The following is a 17473-nucleotide window of genomic DNA, read 5'->3' on the forward strand; positions in this document are numbered from 1 at the left end:
GGCCCTCCACTTCACGTTCACAGTCACTAATAACCGGTTATATTTAATAAAATTACTGTTTAGTGTTAAATAACCTCAGCATAATTATATGGTGTTCCTCTCAGCTGACATGGCATGTACAAAACTTGATTATACATACACATTTAGTGAAACACAACTTTAATAACGGTCACATCACAGTGATGTAATGTAGCTACATCATCTTAAACAAAAAGCCAGAAAATAATTGCATTGGTGTTTGTTTTTTTTCAGGTGGCAGAGCAGCTTATTAATCCTTTTGGTGAGGATGATGATGACTTTGAGACGAACTGGCTGGTGGACCGTAATTTACAGGTACATCATCAGCTCCACTAATGACATGTTTGTTGATCTCCTTTGTGCCATTCTGTCTCGTTCTGGGGATTTGTGTGTCTGGTTGTACAATCTCTCTGGCTGCGTCCGAAATCGCACACTCTCTCGAGATGGTACTTATTTTTAAAGAGTGTGTGTACTATGACCCTTACGAAAAAGAAGTATACTTCAAGTTCATTTTATGAATAGTATATTTTTAAGTATACTTTATGTAGTAAGTATACTAATATCAATGTGTACTTGTAGTAAACTTGTAAGTGTACTATTTCAATACTGCTTGGGACTAAATTGGCCCAATTTTAGTATATAAAAGTATACGTTTAAGTGTAAGAGTAGTGAACTTTAAGTACACAACTAGGTTTCTCATTTGTACTGCATCTGTACTACAAGTAAACTTATAGGTATACTAGTAGTTTACTATTTGAATCCATTTTTTAGTTTATGAAAGTACACTGAAGTTTAGTAGTAAACTAGTTTAGTAGTTTATACTGCAAGTATACTTGTAAGTTTTCTTTAAGTGAAGTGAACACCAATATAAATGAAGGTGACTTGACTTGACTGTCATTCATAAATCCTCTCCCGTGGCCTCATGGGATTGTAAAGTGGCCATCGAATGCACACTTCAGAATCTTTCCGGAAAGAGTGGGTGATCCGGGTACTTTTTGCCCTCATTTTTATGAGTACATTGTCACACTTGTTTCACTTACTATATAGTAGGGAAGTATCTGATTTAGGACACAGCCTCTGTTAAAAAGGTGCACACATTTTTTTATTTTATTATGCATCATGGATTGAATTTATATTGACATCTATTGGCAGAGATGCAGCATTGCACAAACTTTGGTTACTGATGCCATTGTAGAAATACTCTGTTTGCTGATGCATTTGTCACCCATTATTTATATATTTGGCAACTGACAGTGTCTAATAATATAATATGGTATTATAATAATTAACAACATATGGCGGCCATGAGGGAAGACTATCCTTTTGTATAATAAAACTTTGATATTTCATGAGAATGGGGTCATTTTTCAAGCTAAAACAATTTTTAAGTGTAGACTTAAATGACTTTTAAATTTTGAATAATCTTTAGTTTAGTGAGCAATAAGAAGTGCAATAAGTGTCCAAAATATTTCTCCTTTTTGTAAGCACCTGTGCTTATACGAACATGAATGGTTGTGTGTTTCTCCCAGGTGTCTCTGCTGTCAGTGGATGAGATGTATGATCTGGTTCCTCTGATTGAGAGAGATAAATACTGGGATGAATCTGAACCTCAGCCGCCGTACACCGCTGCCAGCGCAGAACACCGCAAACCCTCATTCATGGGATCCGCTTTGGACATCAGGTGAAGGGACATCCTCACACACACACACACTTAAACCTTAAACCCACCAATATAAAACTACAGCGCACACTTGCACGTTTCTGGTGCATCAAAATATAAAATAAAATAAAATTCTCTTGATTTTATAGCCATTAAAAGCACAGTGAAAAACAAACCTTTACTTCTGTAATGTGACATTTCTAAATGAAACAGAATATTTAGCGGGATATAAGAATATAAGACTAGGGGCCCGTTCTTCGTACGTCGCTAACTCAGTTAGCTGGATTTGATTGTTGACGATTTGGCATGATCTTGGATTGTTTGGTTCTTCGAAGCTCATCCTGGACTTGCTGTCATAGCAACAGGTGCGCAAGCTTAAACCTGCTCGGGAGCTTATTTCATGTTAACAGGATTAGACTGCGGCTCATAAGCGGAGCTGATACGGGAAGTCCAGCGCAGTGCGATAGTGCACTTTCTGATATTTTTTTCTCGTGACTCGTGAGATTGTCGTTTACATTATTAATTTGTTGGAAACGCACATTTATTTTCGACTTGTCGGAGTCGGGCTTTAACTACTACAGCACAAACTGTTTGCATTGCCCTAAGATTACTTGCGAGTGGCTCTTTCCTTTACACTATTGGAGATGCGGAGAACTTGATGGAAAGTGCTGTCTGTCGTGTCATTCGGAGTTTACCTGGCGCTTTTAGGTTTAAAAAACAGTTTTAGGTTTTTTTGTGGCATTTCCAAGCCACTTAAGACCCAATGTTGTAAAGCAGTTTTTTTAGGCTATCATATTTTTTTATGAGGATCATGCAATCATGAGCATGCCGATTACAGTAGCCTATATGTCACTCAGGCTTAAAGGGATACTCCACTTTAAAATGAAAATTCTGCCATCATATACTCACCCTCATGTTGTTTCAATCCTTTATGAATTTCTTTCTTCTGTTGAACAGAAAGGAAGATATTTAGAAGAATATCAGTAACCAGACAGTTTCTGGTCTCATTGACTTCCATAGTAGGAAAAAAATATAGCCTACTATGGAAGTCAATGAGACCAGAAACTGTCTGGTTACTGATATTCTTCTATCTTCTTTCTGTTCAGCAGAAGAAAGAAATTCATAAAGGATTGAAACAACATGAGGGTGAGTATATGATGGCAGAATTTTCATTTTAAAGTGAAGTATCCCTTTGACTGGTACCATAGACTATAGACTGCCATCAAGGCCTCAATGAAGGGGATTATGTGAACAGAAAGGGGGTTCACAATGTAAATGTGCAGCCCAGTTACTATTGTGATTCTTAATATTCCAGATTATATCAAATAAAAAAGGCATTTGACTAAAATCTTCCATATCACAAATGTGAAAGCAAAATGACCAGGATCTGTGCATGACTTAAGAATTTTCAGAGATTCACATTTATGCACATTATTTGAAAGTGGTAAGGAAAGTTCCACAATTAAATATCAAGCTCACTGTATTACATACACTTATGCTGATCCTAACAGAACTGCATTTCTTCATAGGTGATTATGACATGTTCCTGCCTGCAGACAGGTGTTTATGACCCCATTCCCTGACCCAAACCAGTTATGCAGCTCTAGCCAGGACAAGGCAACACAATGAAATGGCTCCAAAACTCTGGAATAGTCTTCCTGATACTGATACTTCCTGATACTGTTCGTTGCTCAGACTCGCTCTCCCAGTTTAAAACTAGATTAAAGTCTCATCTCTTCAGCCAGGCATTCATATAATCCTACAGTTCAAACTACAATCCGGCCTCTAGCTCATAAATGCCAGAGGAGAACTGGCCCCCGACTGAGCCTTGGTTCTCCCAAGGTTTTTTTTCTCCATTAGGTCACTTGATGGAGTTTTAGGACACCATTAGGTCACTTGATGGAGTTTTTCGGTTCCTTGCCACTGTTGCCTTTGGCTTGCTCAGTTGGGGATATTTTGGGGACATTTAATTTAATTTTATCAATCAATAAATTCCTCTTGAAACAAACTTTGTTGAATTATTTTAATTTAATACTGTGAAGCTGCTTTGATACAATCTGTATTGTGAAAAGCGCTATACAAATATACTTGACTTGACAATGAAATGAACTTTGGCTAACTAAAAGGAAGATTTCAGTGTCTGAAAAGTCTGAGGGTTGCACACCTGACAGGGCCTGTGACATTGTTGCATGTGCCATATTACACAACATTGCCAAAAAAAAAAAATTAAATTAAAGGGATAGTTCACTTTGAAATTAAATTTTGGTATGTTTTAGCTTACCTCAAGGGAATCCAAGATGTAGGTGTCTTTTTTTCCGCAGTAGTTTCAATTTTGATATTTTTAGGTCAAACCGTTCTTGTCTGTCAGTCATATAATGCAGGTCTATGGTCACTGTCTCAAAGAGCATGCACAGAGTCCAAATTAAAACAATTCCCCATCGTCCAAATTAAACAATTCCCCATCGTAAGTACACATTGATGGCCTAAGACACGAAACGAGCGGTTTGTGTGAGAAAACGAACAGTATTTATATTGTTTTTACCTCTTGTACACAGCCATGTCCAAGTGATCTGAGAGCGCGGGCGGGTATAGATATATACACTAGAAGTCGCCTTGGCTACGGCAAGTGTGTTCGAAGAACCTGATTAGCCAGATCATGATTAGCACGATGATATCATCTTGGATGTCTCATTTGATCTCGGATGTTTTAAGCAACGTACGAAGAATGAGCCCCTGGAATAATTGTTATATATATCATCATATTGTCCAGCCCTAAAACTTGTATAGTTTTTTGTCAGTGTTTATTTCAAAACATCCAATTATGGAGAATATACAATAAATAATTAATTGATGAGTTATCAATACAATATATAACAATACTATATATATAGGGTAAGTTTTCAAGTTGCACTAGTGATGATGAGTCAAAAGACAAGATTTCAAAGCATATTTTGTCTAACATATGCCGCTGCACGGCTCCTCAAAGGGAAGCCTAAAGGTGAACACATTACACCAGTTTTGATCTCGCTTCATTGGCTACCAGTTAAATACAGAATTGATTTGACAGTTTTGTTATTTGTTTGTTATTTAAGTCTTTGCGTAACCAGGCTCCACAGTATCTATCCGAACTATTACATCCGCCTAGTCAAGATCACTTAGATCGGGGGACTCAGATCTACTGTCTGTTCCGAGAACTAGACTTAAAAATAGGGGTGATCGTGCTTTTGCGGTCATTGGCCCTAAGTTATGAAATAGCCTACTGGCTTACATCAGATCCGCCCAAACGTAGTCAATTTTTAAATCCACCTTGAAAACGTATCTTTTTTTCAATTGCTTTCAATATTTCTTGATTATCATTATTTTTCAATATTTTACCTTCGTTCACAGGTTTTCCATTTTATTGTTCTTTTATTTTGCTTTACTGTTTTATGTGTTTCCTTGGCTTTTGTAAAGCACTTTGGTCAACATCAGTTGTTTTTAAACGTGCTATATGTGACCCTGGACCACAAAACCAGTCACATGGGTAAATTTTTTTAAATTGACATATAATATATAGCTTTCCATTGATGTATGGTTTGATAGGATAGGACAATATTTGGCCGAGACACTTGATATACGAGATATTTGAATATCTAGGTGCAAAAAAATTGAAACATTGAGACAATCTCGTTTAAAGTTGTCCATTTATGTTGGCGATTGTGCTGCATTCACTCACAAAAATAAATGTTTTATATATTTACAGTAGGAAATTTACAAAATATCTTCATGGAACATGATCTTTACTTAATATCCTAACGATTTTTGGCATAAAAGAAAAATCGACAATTTTGACCCTTACAATGTATTGTTGGCTATTGCCACAAATATACCCGTGCGACATGTGACTGGTTTTGTGATCCAGGGTCACATATGAATAATATTGTATTGTAACAGTAGATCCTCAAGGTCAGTTGTGGGGTAAAAACACGTCCACAAGCTCACAGTTGTCTCTCTGTCTCTCAGCGTTCCCAAAGAGGACATGGAGTTCCAGCACAATCTGGAGCAGATTAAGGAGCACGAGGAGGCCAATCACTCCACTCCGTTCCTGGGCAGCTTGAGTCGTCTTCTGGGCGTCCAGTCGACCAATTTCCCTCGCTCGACTCCCACGTCTCGAGTCTCGCTCCTGCGTCGGCGTCCCCGCGCCCCCTTCTCTCGCTTCCCCCTCTACCTCCATCCCGAGAGCGTTCCGATGCCCAACCGTTCCCGGGACGCCGACATGGCCGAGGACGCCTTCTCCTCAATGCCTCTTTACGAACGGCCTGGTTTCTACAGCTGTCCTCAGACGCCTATCCACTGCATCCCTCCGCCTGTTCCTCGTTCGAGACCACGACGAGCTCACGACAGCTCCAGCTCACTAGCGCAACCAATGGTGGGATCACAAGTCCTGGCTCCTCCCGACACTCCCGCGCCTCCTTCCTCCGCTTTCCCTTGGGTTGGAGAAGACCGTGAACACTCAGGACCAGCTTTCTCATTCCCGGACCCTGTGCCCGAGTTGTTCACCAAAGCACGCCCCGTTCAAGTCTTGCCGTCGCGACGTCCCCTGCCTTTACGACTCACGTTAGACACGTCTCCTTCTCCGTCTACGCCAGAGAGGGTGTTTTCTTTCACTCCTCAATCCTGGCCGATCAACACCGCCAGCTCTGGGAGCATGAACTCGGTGACGACGACAAACGTCAACGGTACGGCGAACAACCCCTGGCCAATCAGCAGAAGCACCACCGCAAGCACAGCCAATCCCGTCAACACAAGCCCCACGGCGACTCAGCCGACAGCCAGTCAGCACAACTCTCCCAACGACTCCGGCATCTCATTGGCTGAGGGGGATCTGTTGGGTGTTGCGCTGAGAACGAGGGAACAGCTCTAGAGCCGAGTGCACACTGTGCAATTTATTATAGTCCTTTACGATTGTTACTCATCAGACATCATCAGACACGCGTCTTGAGTCTTGACTATAGTACAGATTGTCAGGACGCGTTAAAAAACCGACGCATGCAAGAAAATCCGTCCGGAGTTTTACATCATTAATCAGTGATGCGTTCGATGATGTGAGCTGTGTTACACGCGGGATTGAAATGGTGCCTACAAAGAAATCTCTATGTTAATTTTGGTCTTGTCTTGTCTTGAAAAACGAAGGCAATCTGACGGTCGTCGTCGGAGAAGTCACTGCAGGACTGAGAGTCAAATCTTCTGACACTGCCAGAAATTCTTCTATAGATCGCATATAGATATAGATATTATGGAAGCTTGTTTTCGCCACAGAGTGAAAAATAAAAAAGGTAATTGCGACTTTTTAATCTCACAATTCGGACTTTTTATCTCATAATTATGACTTTTTATCTCAGAATTACGTGATATAAAGTCGCAATTGCAGGTTATAAAGTCAGAATTGTGTGATATAAAGTCGCAATTGTGTGTTATAAAGTCAGAATTATGAGATATAAACTCACAATTGCGAGAAATATACTTGAAATTCAGACTTTTTTTCTCAGAATTGCATGTTTATATCTCGCAATTCTGACTTTATAATACGCAATTGGGAGATATCAAGTCAGAATTGCATGATATAAAGTCGCAATTCCGTGTTATAAAGTCAGAATTGTGAGATATAAACTATTCTGAGGTAAAAAAAAAAGTTTTTTTCCTTAGAATTGGACTTTATATCTCACAATTCTCACTTTTATATCTCGCAATTCTGACTTTATATCTCGCAATTCTGACTTTATATCTCGCAATTCTGACTTTATATCTCGCAATTCTGACTTTATATCACGCAATTCTGACTTTATATCTCGCAATTCTGACTTTATATCACGCAATTCTGACTTTATATCACGCAATTCTGACTTTATAACGCGCAATTGCGACTTTATTTCACGCAATTCTGAGAAATAAAGTCAGAATTGTGAGATGTAAACTCGCAATTGTGAGATAAAAAGTCGCAATTATCTTTTAAAATGTTTTATTCTGTGGCGGAAACAAGCTTCCATAAGATATAGATATAGATCGCAACGGTCATGAATCGGCTGTCGGTGAACATGTCAAACTAACGACTAAAGACTTCAGATTTTAGCTTAGGATCAGAGGAATCTTTCAGGATAATTTGCTAAATTTGTCTCAGACGGCAAAATCGTAGCCAAAATCGTACAGTGTGCACCCAGCTTAAAGGACAAGTTCGGTATTTTACACTTAAAGCCCTGTTTACAGATCGTATCTGATAAAATAGAACGGTTAAGATTAAAATTTGGACACATGCTGCTGTCCCGAGAATTTTAGGTTTATTTCGCATTTGTGGACCTATTTTGCCAAACGCGTCACACCCGTGATTCTTCCGTTGAGAGCTTGAATAATAGACACTCCAGCCCAGTTGGTGGCGATAATGCACCTTTGCCAATTGCAAGCAAACCACGGGCATTTCATTGAATACACAGAAGAAGAAGCGGCGGAGTAATATCGTAAAGGTGCTGCGGTCTCACAGCACGTCCTATTAAGTCAATGGAGTTGGACAAAAACTACGATAAAACCTGTTGGAATGCATCTTTTTCAGTGATTTTTGAGTGCACATATCAGTGAACACCCCCTGACCACTCGGTGAGTTTCACGTCTTTGTAAACGAAAGTTTAATGTGTTTTTAGGACGGAATCTTCCAGTGCATATAGACAACCATTGTGGGGGTGGGGGTGGGGGGGGGGGAAGCGAAATAAACCTAAAATTCTCGGGACAGCAGCATGTGTCCAAATTTTAATCTTAACCGTTCTATTTCATCAGATACGATCTGTAAACAGGGCTTTAAGTGTAAAATACCGAACTTGTCCTTTAAGTTAGGTGGAAAGTACCAGCTTAGACCAGGGTGAATTTGCTCTTCCAGGCCGTTTTAGAGATGGTCTTATAGAAGTGTTTTTGGACATTTAAGAAACCTCATAAACACTACCAAAAACACCACACAACGCTAAATTCACATTCTGGAGGAGAAAGTGCATTATGAATCATAACGTGCACAATTGATTCAATTTCTGACATGGTTTCCACACATTATTTTTTATTATATTGCTGTATGTGGGCAGAGATAAATCATGTAGATCAGTAAAACCACTAGATCTTCTCCATCTTGTCTATATTCGACTACTGTCTGCATCATAATTACTTTAGTATGTAGAGAACTGTAGTATTTCTGATCTCACAGGATTCATAAAACAGTAAGCGTACTTGATGTGACTTACTATTTCTGAAGTCCGCATACTATCCCATGAGGTCACGGAAGAGGATTTGTGAATGGCTGTGAGAGTTGTCAAGTCACATGACAATGACAACATGATGAATGTAGTATGTTCCCAATCACACTAAAACTCATACTATATAGAATCACAAAGTAAGTACTTATTCAAAAGAAGTACCTACTCAGACATTTTGCGATTTTGTATCTCTCAAGAAATAGGTCATGTGATCTCCACTGTCACTGTCATTGGTAGGTAGTCGCCACTGCTCATTTGCATAAACATTGTTTCAGAATGCATGCGTTTTTGATATCGAAAACCAAATTATGTTAAAGAAAATGTCCTGATTTGATGCACAAACAGCCACTGATGCAGAACAAACCTCCCAAACACAATGCATCATGGGATTGCAACAGAATTAAAGTGTTTTGTATCAACTTGTGCTCTTTACACTGACTTGGTGTGATTCTTAATTCTCAGAATGAGGTGAAAAAGGGGTTAAAATCAATACCTTGTTCACTTTCGGCTTGATTTTACTGCAGAACGTTTATAGTTAGCATGCAGTTGTTTAACATGTTTGGCTAGGAATAGAAATTTCCATGTTTTTTTTTTTTTGGCCTGTGATTAATAAGTCACTTATTAAATAAGTGTGTTATTTTAAGTATTATTAAAATTCTATTATAGGTTTTTTTTCTGTTTTCATATTTATTTTATTTTGAATATTAAAAAAAAAAAAAATCTAATATAGTTTTTTAAATGATTTAGTACTTAATATTAAACAACAGAAATTAGTTAGCTATTTTAGTTAAATTAAAATGAAATAAAATAACTACTTTCCATTTTAGGTTGTTATCGGTCTAGATCAGTATTTATTTATGTTTCTGCTGACTCACTTTCACTTAGCCAGGAAAAGCTTAATAAATTATGCATCTATTCTTAGCCTTCATTAATTATGCATGATTATTCTCAGATGTCTTCCGTTCTTTTTTTAAACTATTGTGGTCACTTTTTCTTCCTTGTCACTTCCTGCCAGTGAATACCTTATACATACAGTTCTGTCTAAAAGAAAGACACATACAACGTCACTCATTTTAGCCATTTTTATTGAGATCAACTAGTTTGAATGATTACATCTAGAATATTGCATATAATTAAAGCACTAAATATGGCGTGCATATGGTATTTGGACTATAGCCAGGGTGCGAATAGATGCTATAAGTAATATGAAGCTTTACCAGTAAATATGCAGATATGTTTCTAGCTCTGATTTTAAATCAGAAATGGGTCGTACCATTATCTTTACATGAGCAGTTTAATTAACTACGCTCTTGAATTCAGAGACGTGCATTTATTGCATGGGCGAAGAACATAACACGTTTAAACTGCATATACACAGTTCAGCTGAATGATGACATTTTCCCTCTTTAACACTGTTAATCTGAATGTACGAGGCAAACTGTTCGCTGAAAATACCCACAACAACACTGAAATAGGAGCACACAGTTTATCTGTCAATCAAATGCATTTGAAATGTTGTTCATTAGGGATGCACGATATATCGGCCACAATATCGGTATCGGCCGATATATGTAAATTTTTAATGTTATCGGTATCGCCCCGATAAGAAAATTTGTCCGATGTATTAAAGCTGATAAATAATGTATTATTTCCTTCAGCTGAGACACTTCAGATGCGCACTGATCAACATAATGGTTTTGAATTGCTTGAAATATGATTGAAATCACTTAAAAAAAAGGAAAACACAGTTCAGCGCAACATGTGCAGCGCAAGTCTGTCATATAAGCCACATAACATTATAATAAATACATCATAATTGTGTGTTTGAGACATGGCTTTTAAAGGTGAGACTTTTTTGGCTCTCAAAAATGATATAAAAATTTAGATTAATCGGCCAAAATATCGGTTATCGGCTTTCAATACAAGGAATTATCGGTTATCTGCCAAAATGTTCATATCAGTGCATCCCTTAGTGTTCTTTACTGTAATAGTATATATACATATAACACTGTATGTAATGAACAAGGCCATTGTGTAATTCGAACCCTGGCTATAGCTATGGCTTATGAAAGGTTTGTGCTAAACTACAGCATGACTATGATTGGCTGACTGACTGATTACATCATAAACAGGAGAGACTGACTGTCTAAGAGCTTTCCTTCCCCAGAGTGTGCTTGTCGAACAGATACTCGGCCATGCCGTTCTGAGGAGCTCCCATACGCCTCAGGCTGCCCAGCCAGTCGGACAGCTGTTTGATGGACTTCACCTGCTCGTCCAGGTAATGCGTCTCCAGGAAATCACAAACCTGGCGTGAGAGAACGACATTGTTCAGGTTTAGCTGCTTTCCCACTAACAATCAGCTGCAGTAATTACAGGTGGTGATTTTAATTCATGGTTAGTTAAACTCTTTACAGGCACGATCTGATCTAGGGTCAGTTGTTGAGATCACACAGACAGATCTGATCCTATTCTGAGCTCAAACCCTCCCAACAGGAGAATGGATAAATTATGTCTATTTGTCGGCATTCTGGGTAAACTCCCATTACTAAAACTTACCAACAAAGCTCACATCTCTTACAATAATGTATGTATTAATGTTTTTTGGACACATTAGCATTTTATAAAATCATCAAGGTCCCCAATTTAATGACTAAAGAACATTTCCAGGAGTGATTACTTTCTAACAAAGAGAAATTTATAACCATTTGAAGTGGTTTATCCATTTATATTAACTATAGTTTCCATGACTTTTCCAGGCATGTGATTAATAAATAACTGTTCTTTTAGTATCATTAATATACAATTATAGTTTTTATTCATATTTTGAGTTATTTTTATATTTTCTTATATGTGTAAGTATTAGTACTTTTGTCGTGTTTTTGTATAAAAAAATATATTCTTGTTAATATATTTCAGTTTTAGTTATTTTAGTACTTAAAAATGCCTGAAAGTTAAATAAAATAAGTTAATGTCTTTTAAAAATATTTTATTAAGTAATTAAAATGAGTGTTTAACGGTGTTATCGTTAACTAAAGTTAAAGCCATTTTTATTATTTGACATAAAATGAATGTTAACTATTTTTTTTTTACATATTTCATTTCATTTCACTTTATTTCATGTAGTTTAAAACAACAATGTTATGTAATGGTTTAGTTTTAGTTGAAACTGGTCATTTTAAAGTGTCATGAGTTGTGTACTCACATGTGGATCGTTGTGTTGAGTCGCCACCTTGTGAAGTTCCAGTAACGACAGATTTACGCTCTTTTCCAGAGCCAGAGCACATTCCAGTGCTTCCAGACCACTGCCCCACTCATCCCGATCCGGCTTCTGCACACACACACACACACACATAACACATGCTCATTTCCTCCAGCTGATGGACATCGATTGACCTGTCCCGTACCTTGATGTCCTGCAGGTAGATCCGTCCTCCTCTCTGGTTCTGCAGACTCATCAGCTTCTCTGCATGTTCTCTCTCCTCCTTTGACTGCTCGTGGAAAAACTTGGCAAAATTGGGCAGAGACTTGTCATCCCTGTCAAAATAATAACCCTGGAGAGAAGAAAAGTCAACCATGAACCCATATCACAATCAGAATGAGCAAGTATGTTTACAAAAACAAGGACTTTGTCTTGGGGACAGAAGCTTCCACAGCATAACAGCAACAAGACAGATGATAAAAATATTATATAAATATACATAATATGTGACCCTGGACCACAAAACCAGTCACATATTATGACAGTCACAGTCACACAGTCGCACGGGTATATTTGTGGCAATAGCCAACAATACATTGTATGGGTCAAAATTATCGATTTTTCTTTTATGCCAAAAATCATTAGGATATTAAGTAAAGATCATGTTCCATGAAGATATTTTGTAAATTTCCTGCACAATCGTGAACATAAATGGAGAATTTTAAAGGCGATTTTCTCAATGTTTCTGTTTTTCTGCACCCTCAGATTCCAGATTTTCAAATAGTTTTATATTGTCCTATCCTCACAAACCATACATCAATGGAAAGCTTATTTATTCAGCTTTCATATGATGCATAAATCTCAATTTAAAGAAAATTGACCCCTGTGACTGGTTTTGTGGTCCAGGGTCACATATACGAAATAGACAATATGTGTATGTACAGCATGTTATATACAAATGTAAATAAGCAATGTAAAATATGAGACCCCTTTAGACTATTCATTATAATAATACAGATCTAGTCATATAAGTGATCACTCATATAATAAATGCCTGCTCTCTCACCATGGACAGGTAGACGTATGATGCGTACAGCTCCAGGTAAATCTGTCTGTTGATGGCCGCCTCACACTCCTGATGGAAGTTCTGCCTCACCTGAGAAGTCATGATTCTGAAACATAAATAAGACATACAAATGTTTCATTAGTGATGCAAAATATATATTATATAACCATCATTATATATATACACACACACATTAATTTATATACACACACACAAATTAATATATATATATATATATATATATATATATATATATATATGTGTGTGTGTGTGTGTGTATGTATTTATATATATTTGTGTATATATGTATACATATATACATATACATAATGCAAAGCATAGATAGCAAGATGCAATATTATGTAAATACGTAATAATTACAATACAGGTTTACAACAACCCTGTTTACTGAATATGAATTGATGTAGGCTACTTACCCTGAGACAATGAATCCTTTACCAAAAACACGGAGATGTAGGGCAACCCACGCGTGATTTCGCAATATGCCCTTATTATAGCTTAAAACACAAGAGACAGTGATCTAAACCGAGAGCCAGAAGCAGCGTGGAGTGTGTGGTAATGATCAGACGTGCACGAATTATGGGGGAGATGGCATAACATGCACGGGTGCGCGCGTTATTCTAGCCCGTAAATAAATCACCAGAGCCACTTTTCAAAATAAAAGTGCTGATTAAAAAAATTGATTAAAATCGTTTTATTTAAAAAAAAAAGAACACTTTTGTGATTTCGAAATACTTTCAAAAACATATATATACACCAAAAACCGTGTATTAACTATTTTAAAAATACACGAGTTATTCCAGTCCACCGGATGTCGCTGTTTAATGTAGAAGGCTTATAACATGAATATTAATTATTTCATGGTGACGTTTTTGTTGGGAGCGTCCAATCACTGAACATTGTTTTGCATAGGACACGCCCTCATAAGCGTTCGTTCGACGTATGCCTTTAAGCCAATCAGTTTGGACTACTGACAAACGTCAGGTCGTACCGTAATTAATATTCATGATCCAAACATTCAAAATAGTAGACCAGACGGAAAAGCAACATCCGATGAGTTTAAAATGAGTTTAAAATGAGTAATGGATTCTAGCTCTCAACATCCACCTTGTACTGTGTTCTTTGATTTAGAGACGACTGGTCTGGGTATGTGATTTCATAAACCAATTCCTTATTAACCATGAGAAATGTGTAAACGATTGTATGAATGAAGCTTTCATGCTCGTCTCTGCTCAGTTTTGACAACAAAAGTTCCCTATGGCTTGGTTACATCATTTTTAGGAGTCATATACTCAAATCCTAGTCTATCAAATGTTATGAAAGAAGTCGCTTTTGCTCATCAAGCCTGCATTTATTTGATCAAAAATGAATTGTTTTCTATGTGAATATATGTTCAAATATATAATTTATTCCTGTGTTCAAAGCTGTATTTTCAGAATCATTACTCCAGTCTTCAGTGTCACATGATCCTTCAGAAATCATTCTAATATGATGATTTATTATCAACATTATTAATGCAAACAGTCGTGCTGCTTAATATTTTGTATAACCTGTGATATTTTTTCAGGATTCCTTGATAAATAAATACACAATTTATTCAAAATAGAAATATTTTCTAACAATTTAACTCTTTACTGTCACTTTAAAAAAAAGTATAAACTTTGTTGAATAAAATTTAATACAAATAAATAATAAAATAATAAAAATAATAAAACCGTTTTTTAATTTCTTTAAAAATTATTGTTACAAAATATTTATATTTTAAATAAATTCTGGTCTTTTTAAAAAACGTTTTATTCATCAAAGAAAAATGTATCACAGGTTCTAAAAAAAATTTAAGCAGCAAAACTGTTTCTAACGTTGATAATAAATCATCAGATTAGAATGATTTCTGAAGGATCATGTGACACTTAAGACTGGAGTAATGATCCTGAAAATTCAGCTTTGCATCACAGAAATAAATTATATTTTAAAGTATATTAAAATAGAAAAACATTATTTTAAATTGTAATAATATTTCACAATATTACAGATTTTTCTGTATTTTTTATCAAATAAATGCAGCCTTGATGAGCAGAAGAGACTTCTTTCAAAAACATTAAAAATAGTAATGCTTCCAAACTTTTGACTGGTACTGTGTGTATATACACAGTCAAACCAAAATTTATTCAGAAAAATGTATTCAAATAAATTGTATTCAAATTTATAAAAAAAATGTATTCAGAATGTATTAAAAAATGTATTCAAAATGTATTCAAACCAAAACCAACATTTTTCAGACACCTTCAACCTTTCTCACATTATCACAGTTTATTCGCTATAGTTTAGAAAATGGTAGTAAAATATGAGCAGAACTCAGTTGATATTTGACTGGTTTTGTCCGTCCTTCTGTTAGACTGTCTCTCACATGAATTATGTTGAATATCTGTCAGCTGTTAAATTTAACTACACAATTAGATAATACCAGTTTAGCTCAACCAGTGACCAAGCAATGCTTCATTTTGTCTGTGTGTAAAAAGCTCGCATTCGCAATTAAAGAAAAAACACATGATCAGGTGTCTGAAGAATTTTTGGTACATTTTTATTAATAAATTTCACAGGTAGTCCATATATGAAGAATTTTGTGTATAATATGTCAGTTTACTTTGTTTTGCTTTCCTCACCTACATAAATTAACTAGTGTCCTTTTAGTAAAAAAAAATTTTTTTTTATAAATTATATCTGGTGCCTGAATAATCTTTGGTTTGACTGTATATATAATGTTACTTTTTGCATATGTTCTGAATGTCCAGACCGCTCGTGTGATCTGGTCCAGCTGGCGGCAGTGAGTGGGAGTCACACGTTCAACCTCTTCATGGTTCCTCGTCGGCCGATGCAACCCAGCGCTTCCAGGATCACAGGCTTCAGTGTGAGGCGCCAGCGCCTGTTTCTCCACCACAGGCCGGTTCTCACCAGCTCTCTCCGAGAAGCCCTGGTCTCCTTCATAACCTTTCTCCAGATGCTGGGTCGGCCGCTCCTGGTGGGTCACAACATCCGCAGGTTCGACTGTCCCGTTTTGGCCAGAGCTCTGGATGAGTTCAGCCTTAGGTCAGACTTCCAGAAGCACCTGGGTGGATTCGTGGACACTCTTCCGTTGGCCCGACAGCTTCTCAAAGACAGTGGGCTTCAGAGCTTCAAGCAGGAGAACCTGGTTAAGAGCCTCCTGGGAGTTTCATACGCGGCCCATAATGCACTAGAGGACGTGCAAGCGCTGCAGAGACTCTACTGGGCCCTCAAGCCCACGGCCAATCAGATTCAGCAGCACACGTTCACTCTGGACTCATTGGCTGCTGCATCTGTCAATCATTAGGAGCATTATTTATGTGATCACTTCAGTAAAAAACATTTGGATGATTAACATCTTAGAAAATGTCCAGCTGGTCTCAGAAAAAAAAAAACATGTGAAGCAAATTTGTACATTGGTAATATTTTTGCATGATTTGAACTAAAATTGTACTGATGTTTTTTTAATAAATAAATATTTAAATATTTGTATTATGTATTTTATATTTAAATATTAATATTTGTTATTATTATTTATTTTCCTCCGATTTAGGGAAGAGACCCATAGAGATGTTCATTTGCATATCATGACTAGATCTCTTCTACTATTAGTATCTCTTCTATTCATTTTCTAATAAAACTTTCAAAAATGTACTTGTGTTAATGTGAGTGTATAAAACAAAATCATGTATAATATAGAGAAGTTAATGATTCAATTTCAATAGTGAATAAAAATGTGCATAATTTTAATAGCTTTAGACAATTTAGTTTAGGCTGCAATTCTTGCATTTCTAAAAGCTATACATCTTGAGTTTTTATATATAAAATATATATATACAGTACAGGCCAAAAGTTTTGAAACATTTCTATTTTTTATGTTTTTGAAAGAAGTTTCTTCTGCTCATCAAGCCTGCATTTATTTGATCAAAAATACAGAAAAAAACTGTAATATTGTGAAATATTATTACAACTTAAAATAATAGTTTTCTATTTGAATATACTTTAAAAAATAATTTATTCCTGTGATGCAAAGCTGAATTTTCAGGATCATTACTCCAGTCTATCACATGATCCTTTAGAAATCATTCTAATATTCTGATTTATTATGAGTGTTGGACACAGTTCTGCTGCCTAATATATTTGATGAATGAAAAGGTTAAAAAGAACTGCATTTATTCAAAATAAAAAAATATTTTCTA

General features: G+C 36.4%; 3 protein-coding genes across 3 annotated transcripts in view; 2 read left to right on the plus strand and 1 right to left on the minus strand.

Annotated features, from left to right (window-relative positions):
• LOC309489957 (bestrophin-1-like) overlaps window positions 1-6581 on the plus strand; it is a gene marked incomplete at both ends in the record, with an annotated part of 12031 nt that extends 5450 nt beyond the window's left edge. The window contains 3 exons of the mRNA XM_082158912.1: window positions 253-333; window positions 1548-1699; window positions 5681-6581. Coding sequence (XP_082015038.1) covers window positions 253-333; window positions 1548-1699; window positions 5681-6581 — 1134 coding nt within the window. The remainder of the gene's footprint in view (window positions 1-252; window positions 334-1547; window positions 1700-5680) is intronic.
• A 3432-nt stretch (window positions 6582-10013) lies between these two features.
• On the minus strand, window positions 10014-13867 carry LOC309490841 (ferritin, heavy subunit-like). Its single transcript, XM_082160119.1, has 5 exons — window positions 13649-13867; window positions 13212-13317; window positions 12351-12497; window positions 12149-12274; window positions 10014-11251 (listed from the first exon to the last, which is right to left on the minus strand). The coding sequence occupies exons 2-5, from the start codon at window positions 13311-13313 to the stop codon at window positions 11093-11095; spliced, it is 534 nt and encodes a 177-aa protein (XP_082016245.1). The 5' UTR covers window positions 13314-13317; window positions 13649-13867; the 3' UTR covers window positions 10014-11092.
• A 303-nt stretch (window positions 13868-14170) lies between these two features.
• Window positions 14171-17016, plus strand: LOC309491276 (protein PML-like). Its single transcript, XM_082160783.1, has 2 exons — window positions 14171-14378; window positions 16025-17016. The coding sequence occupies exons 1-2, from the start codon at window positions 14315-14317 to the stop codon at window positions 16579-16581; spliced, it is 621 nt and encodes a 206-aa protein (XP_082016909.1). The 5' UTR covers window positions 14171-14314; the 3' UTR covers window positions 16582-17016.
• The last annotated feature ends 457 nt before the right edge of the window (window positions 17017-17473 follow it).

Source organism: Leuciscus leuciscus (assembly GCF_965113295.1).
Source record: "Leuciscus leuciscus genome assembly, chromosome: 25".
NCBI classification, from domain to species: Eukaryota; Metazoa; Chordata; class Actinopteri; order Cypriniformes; family Leuciscidae; genus Leuciscus; species Leuciscus leuciscus.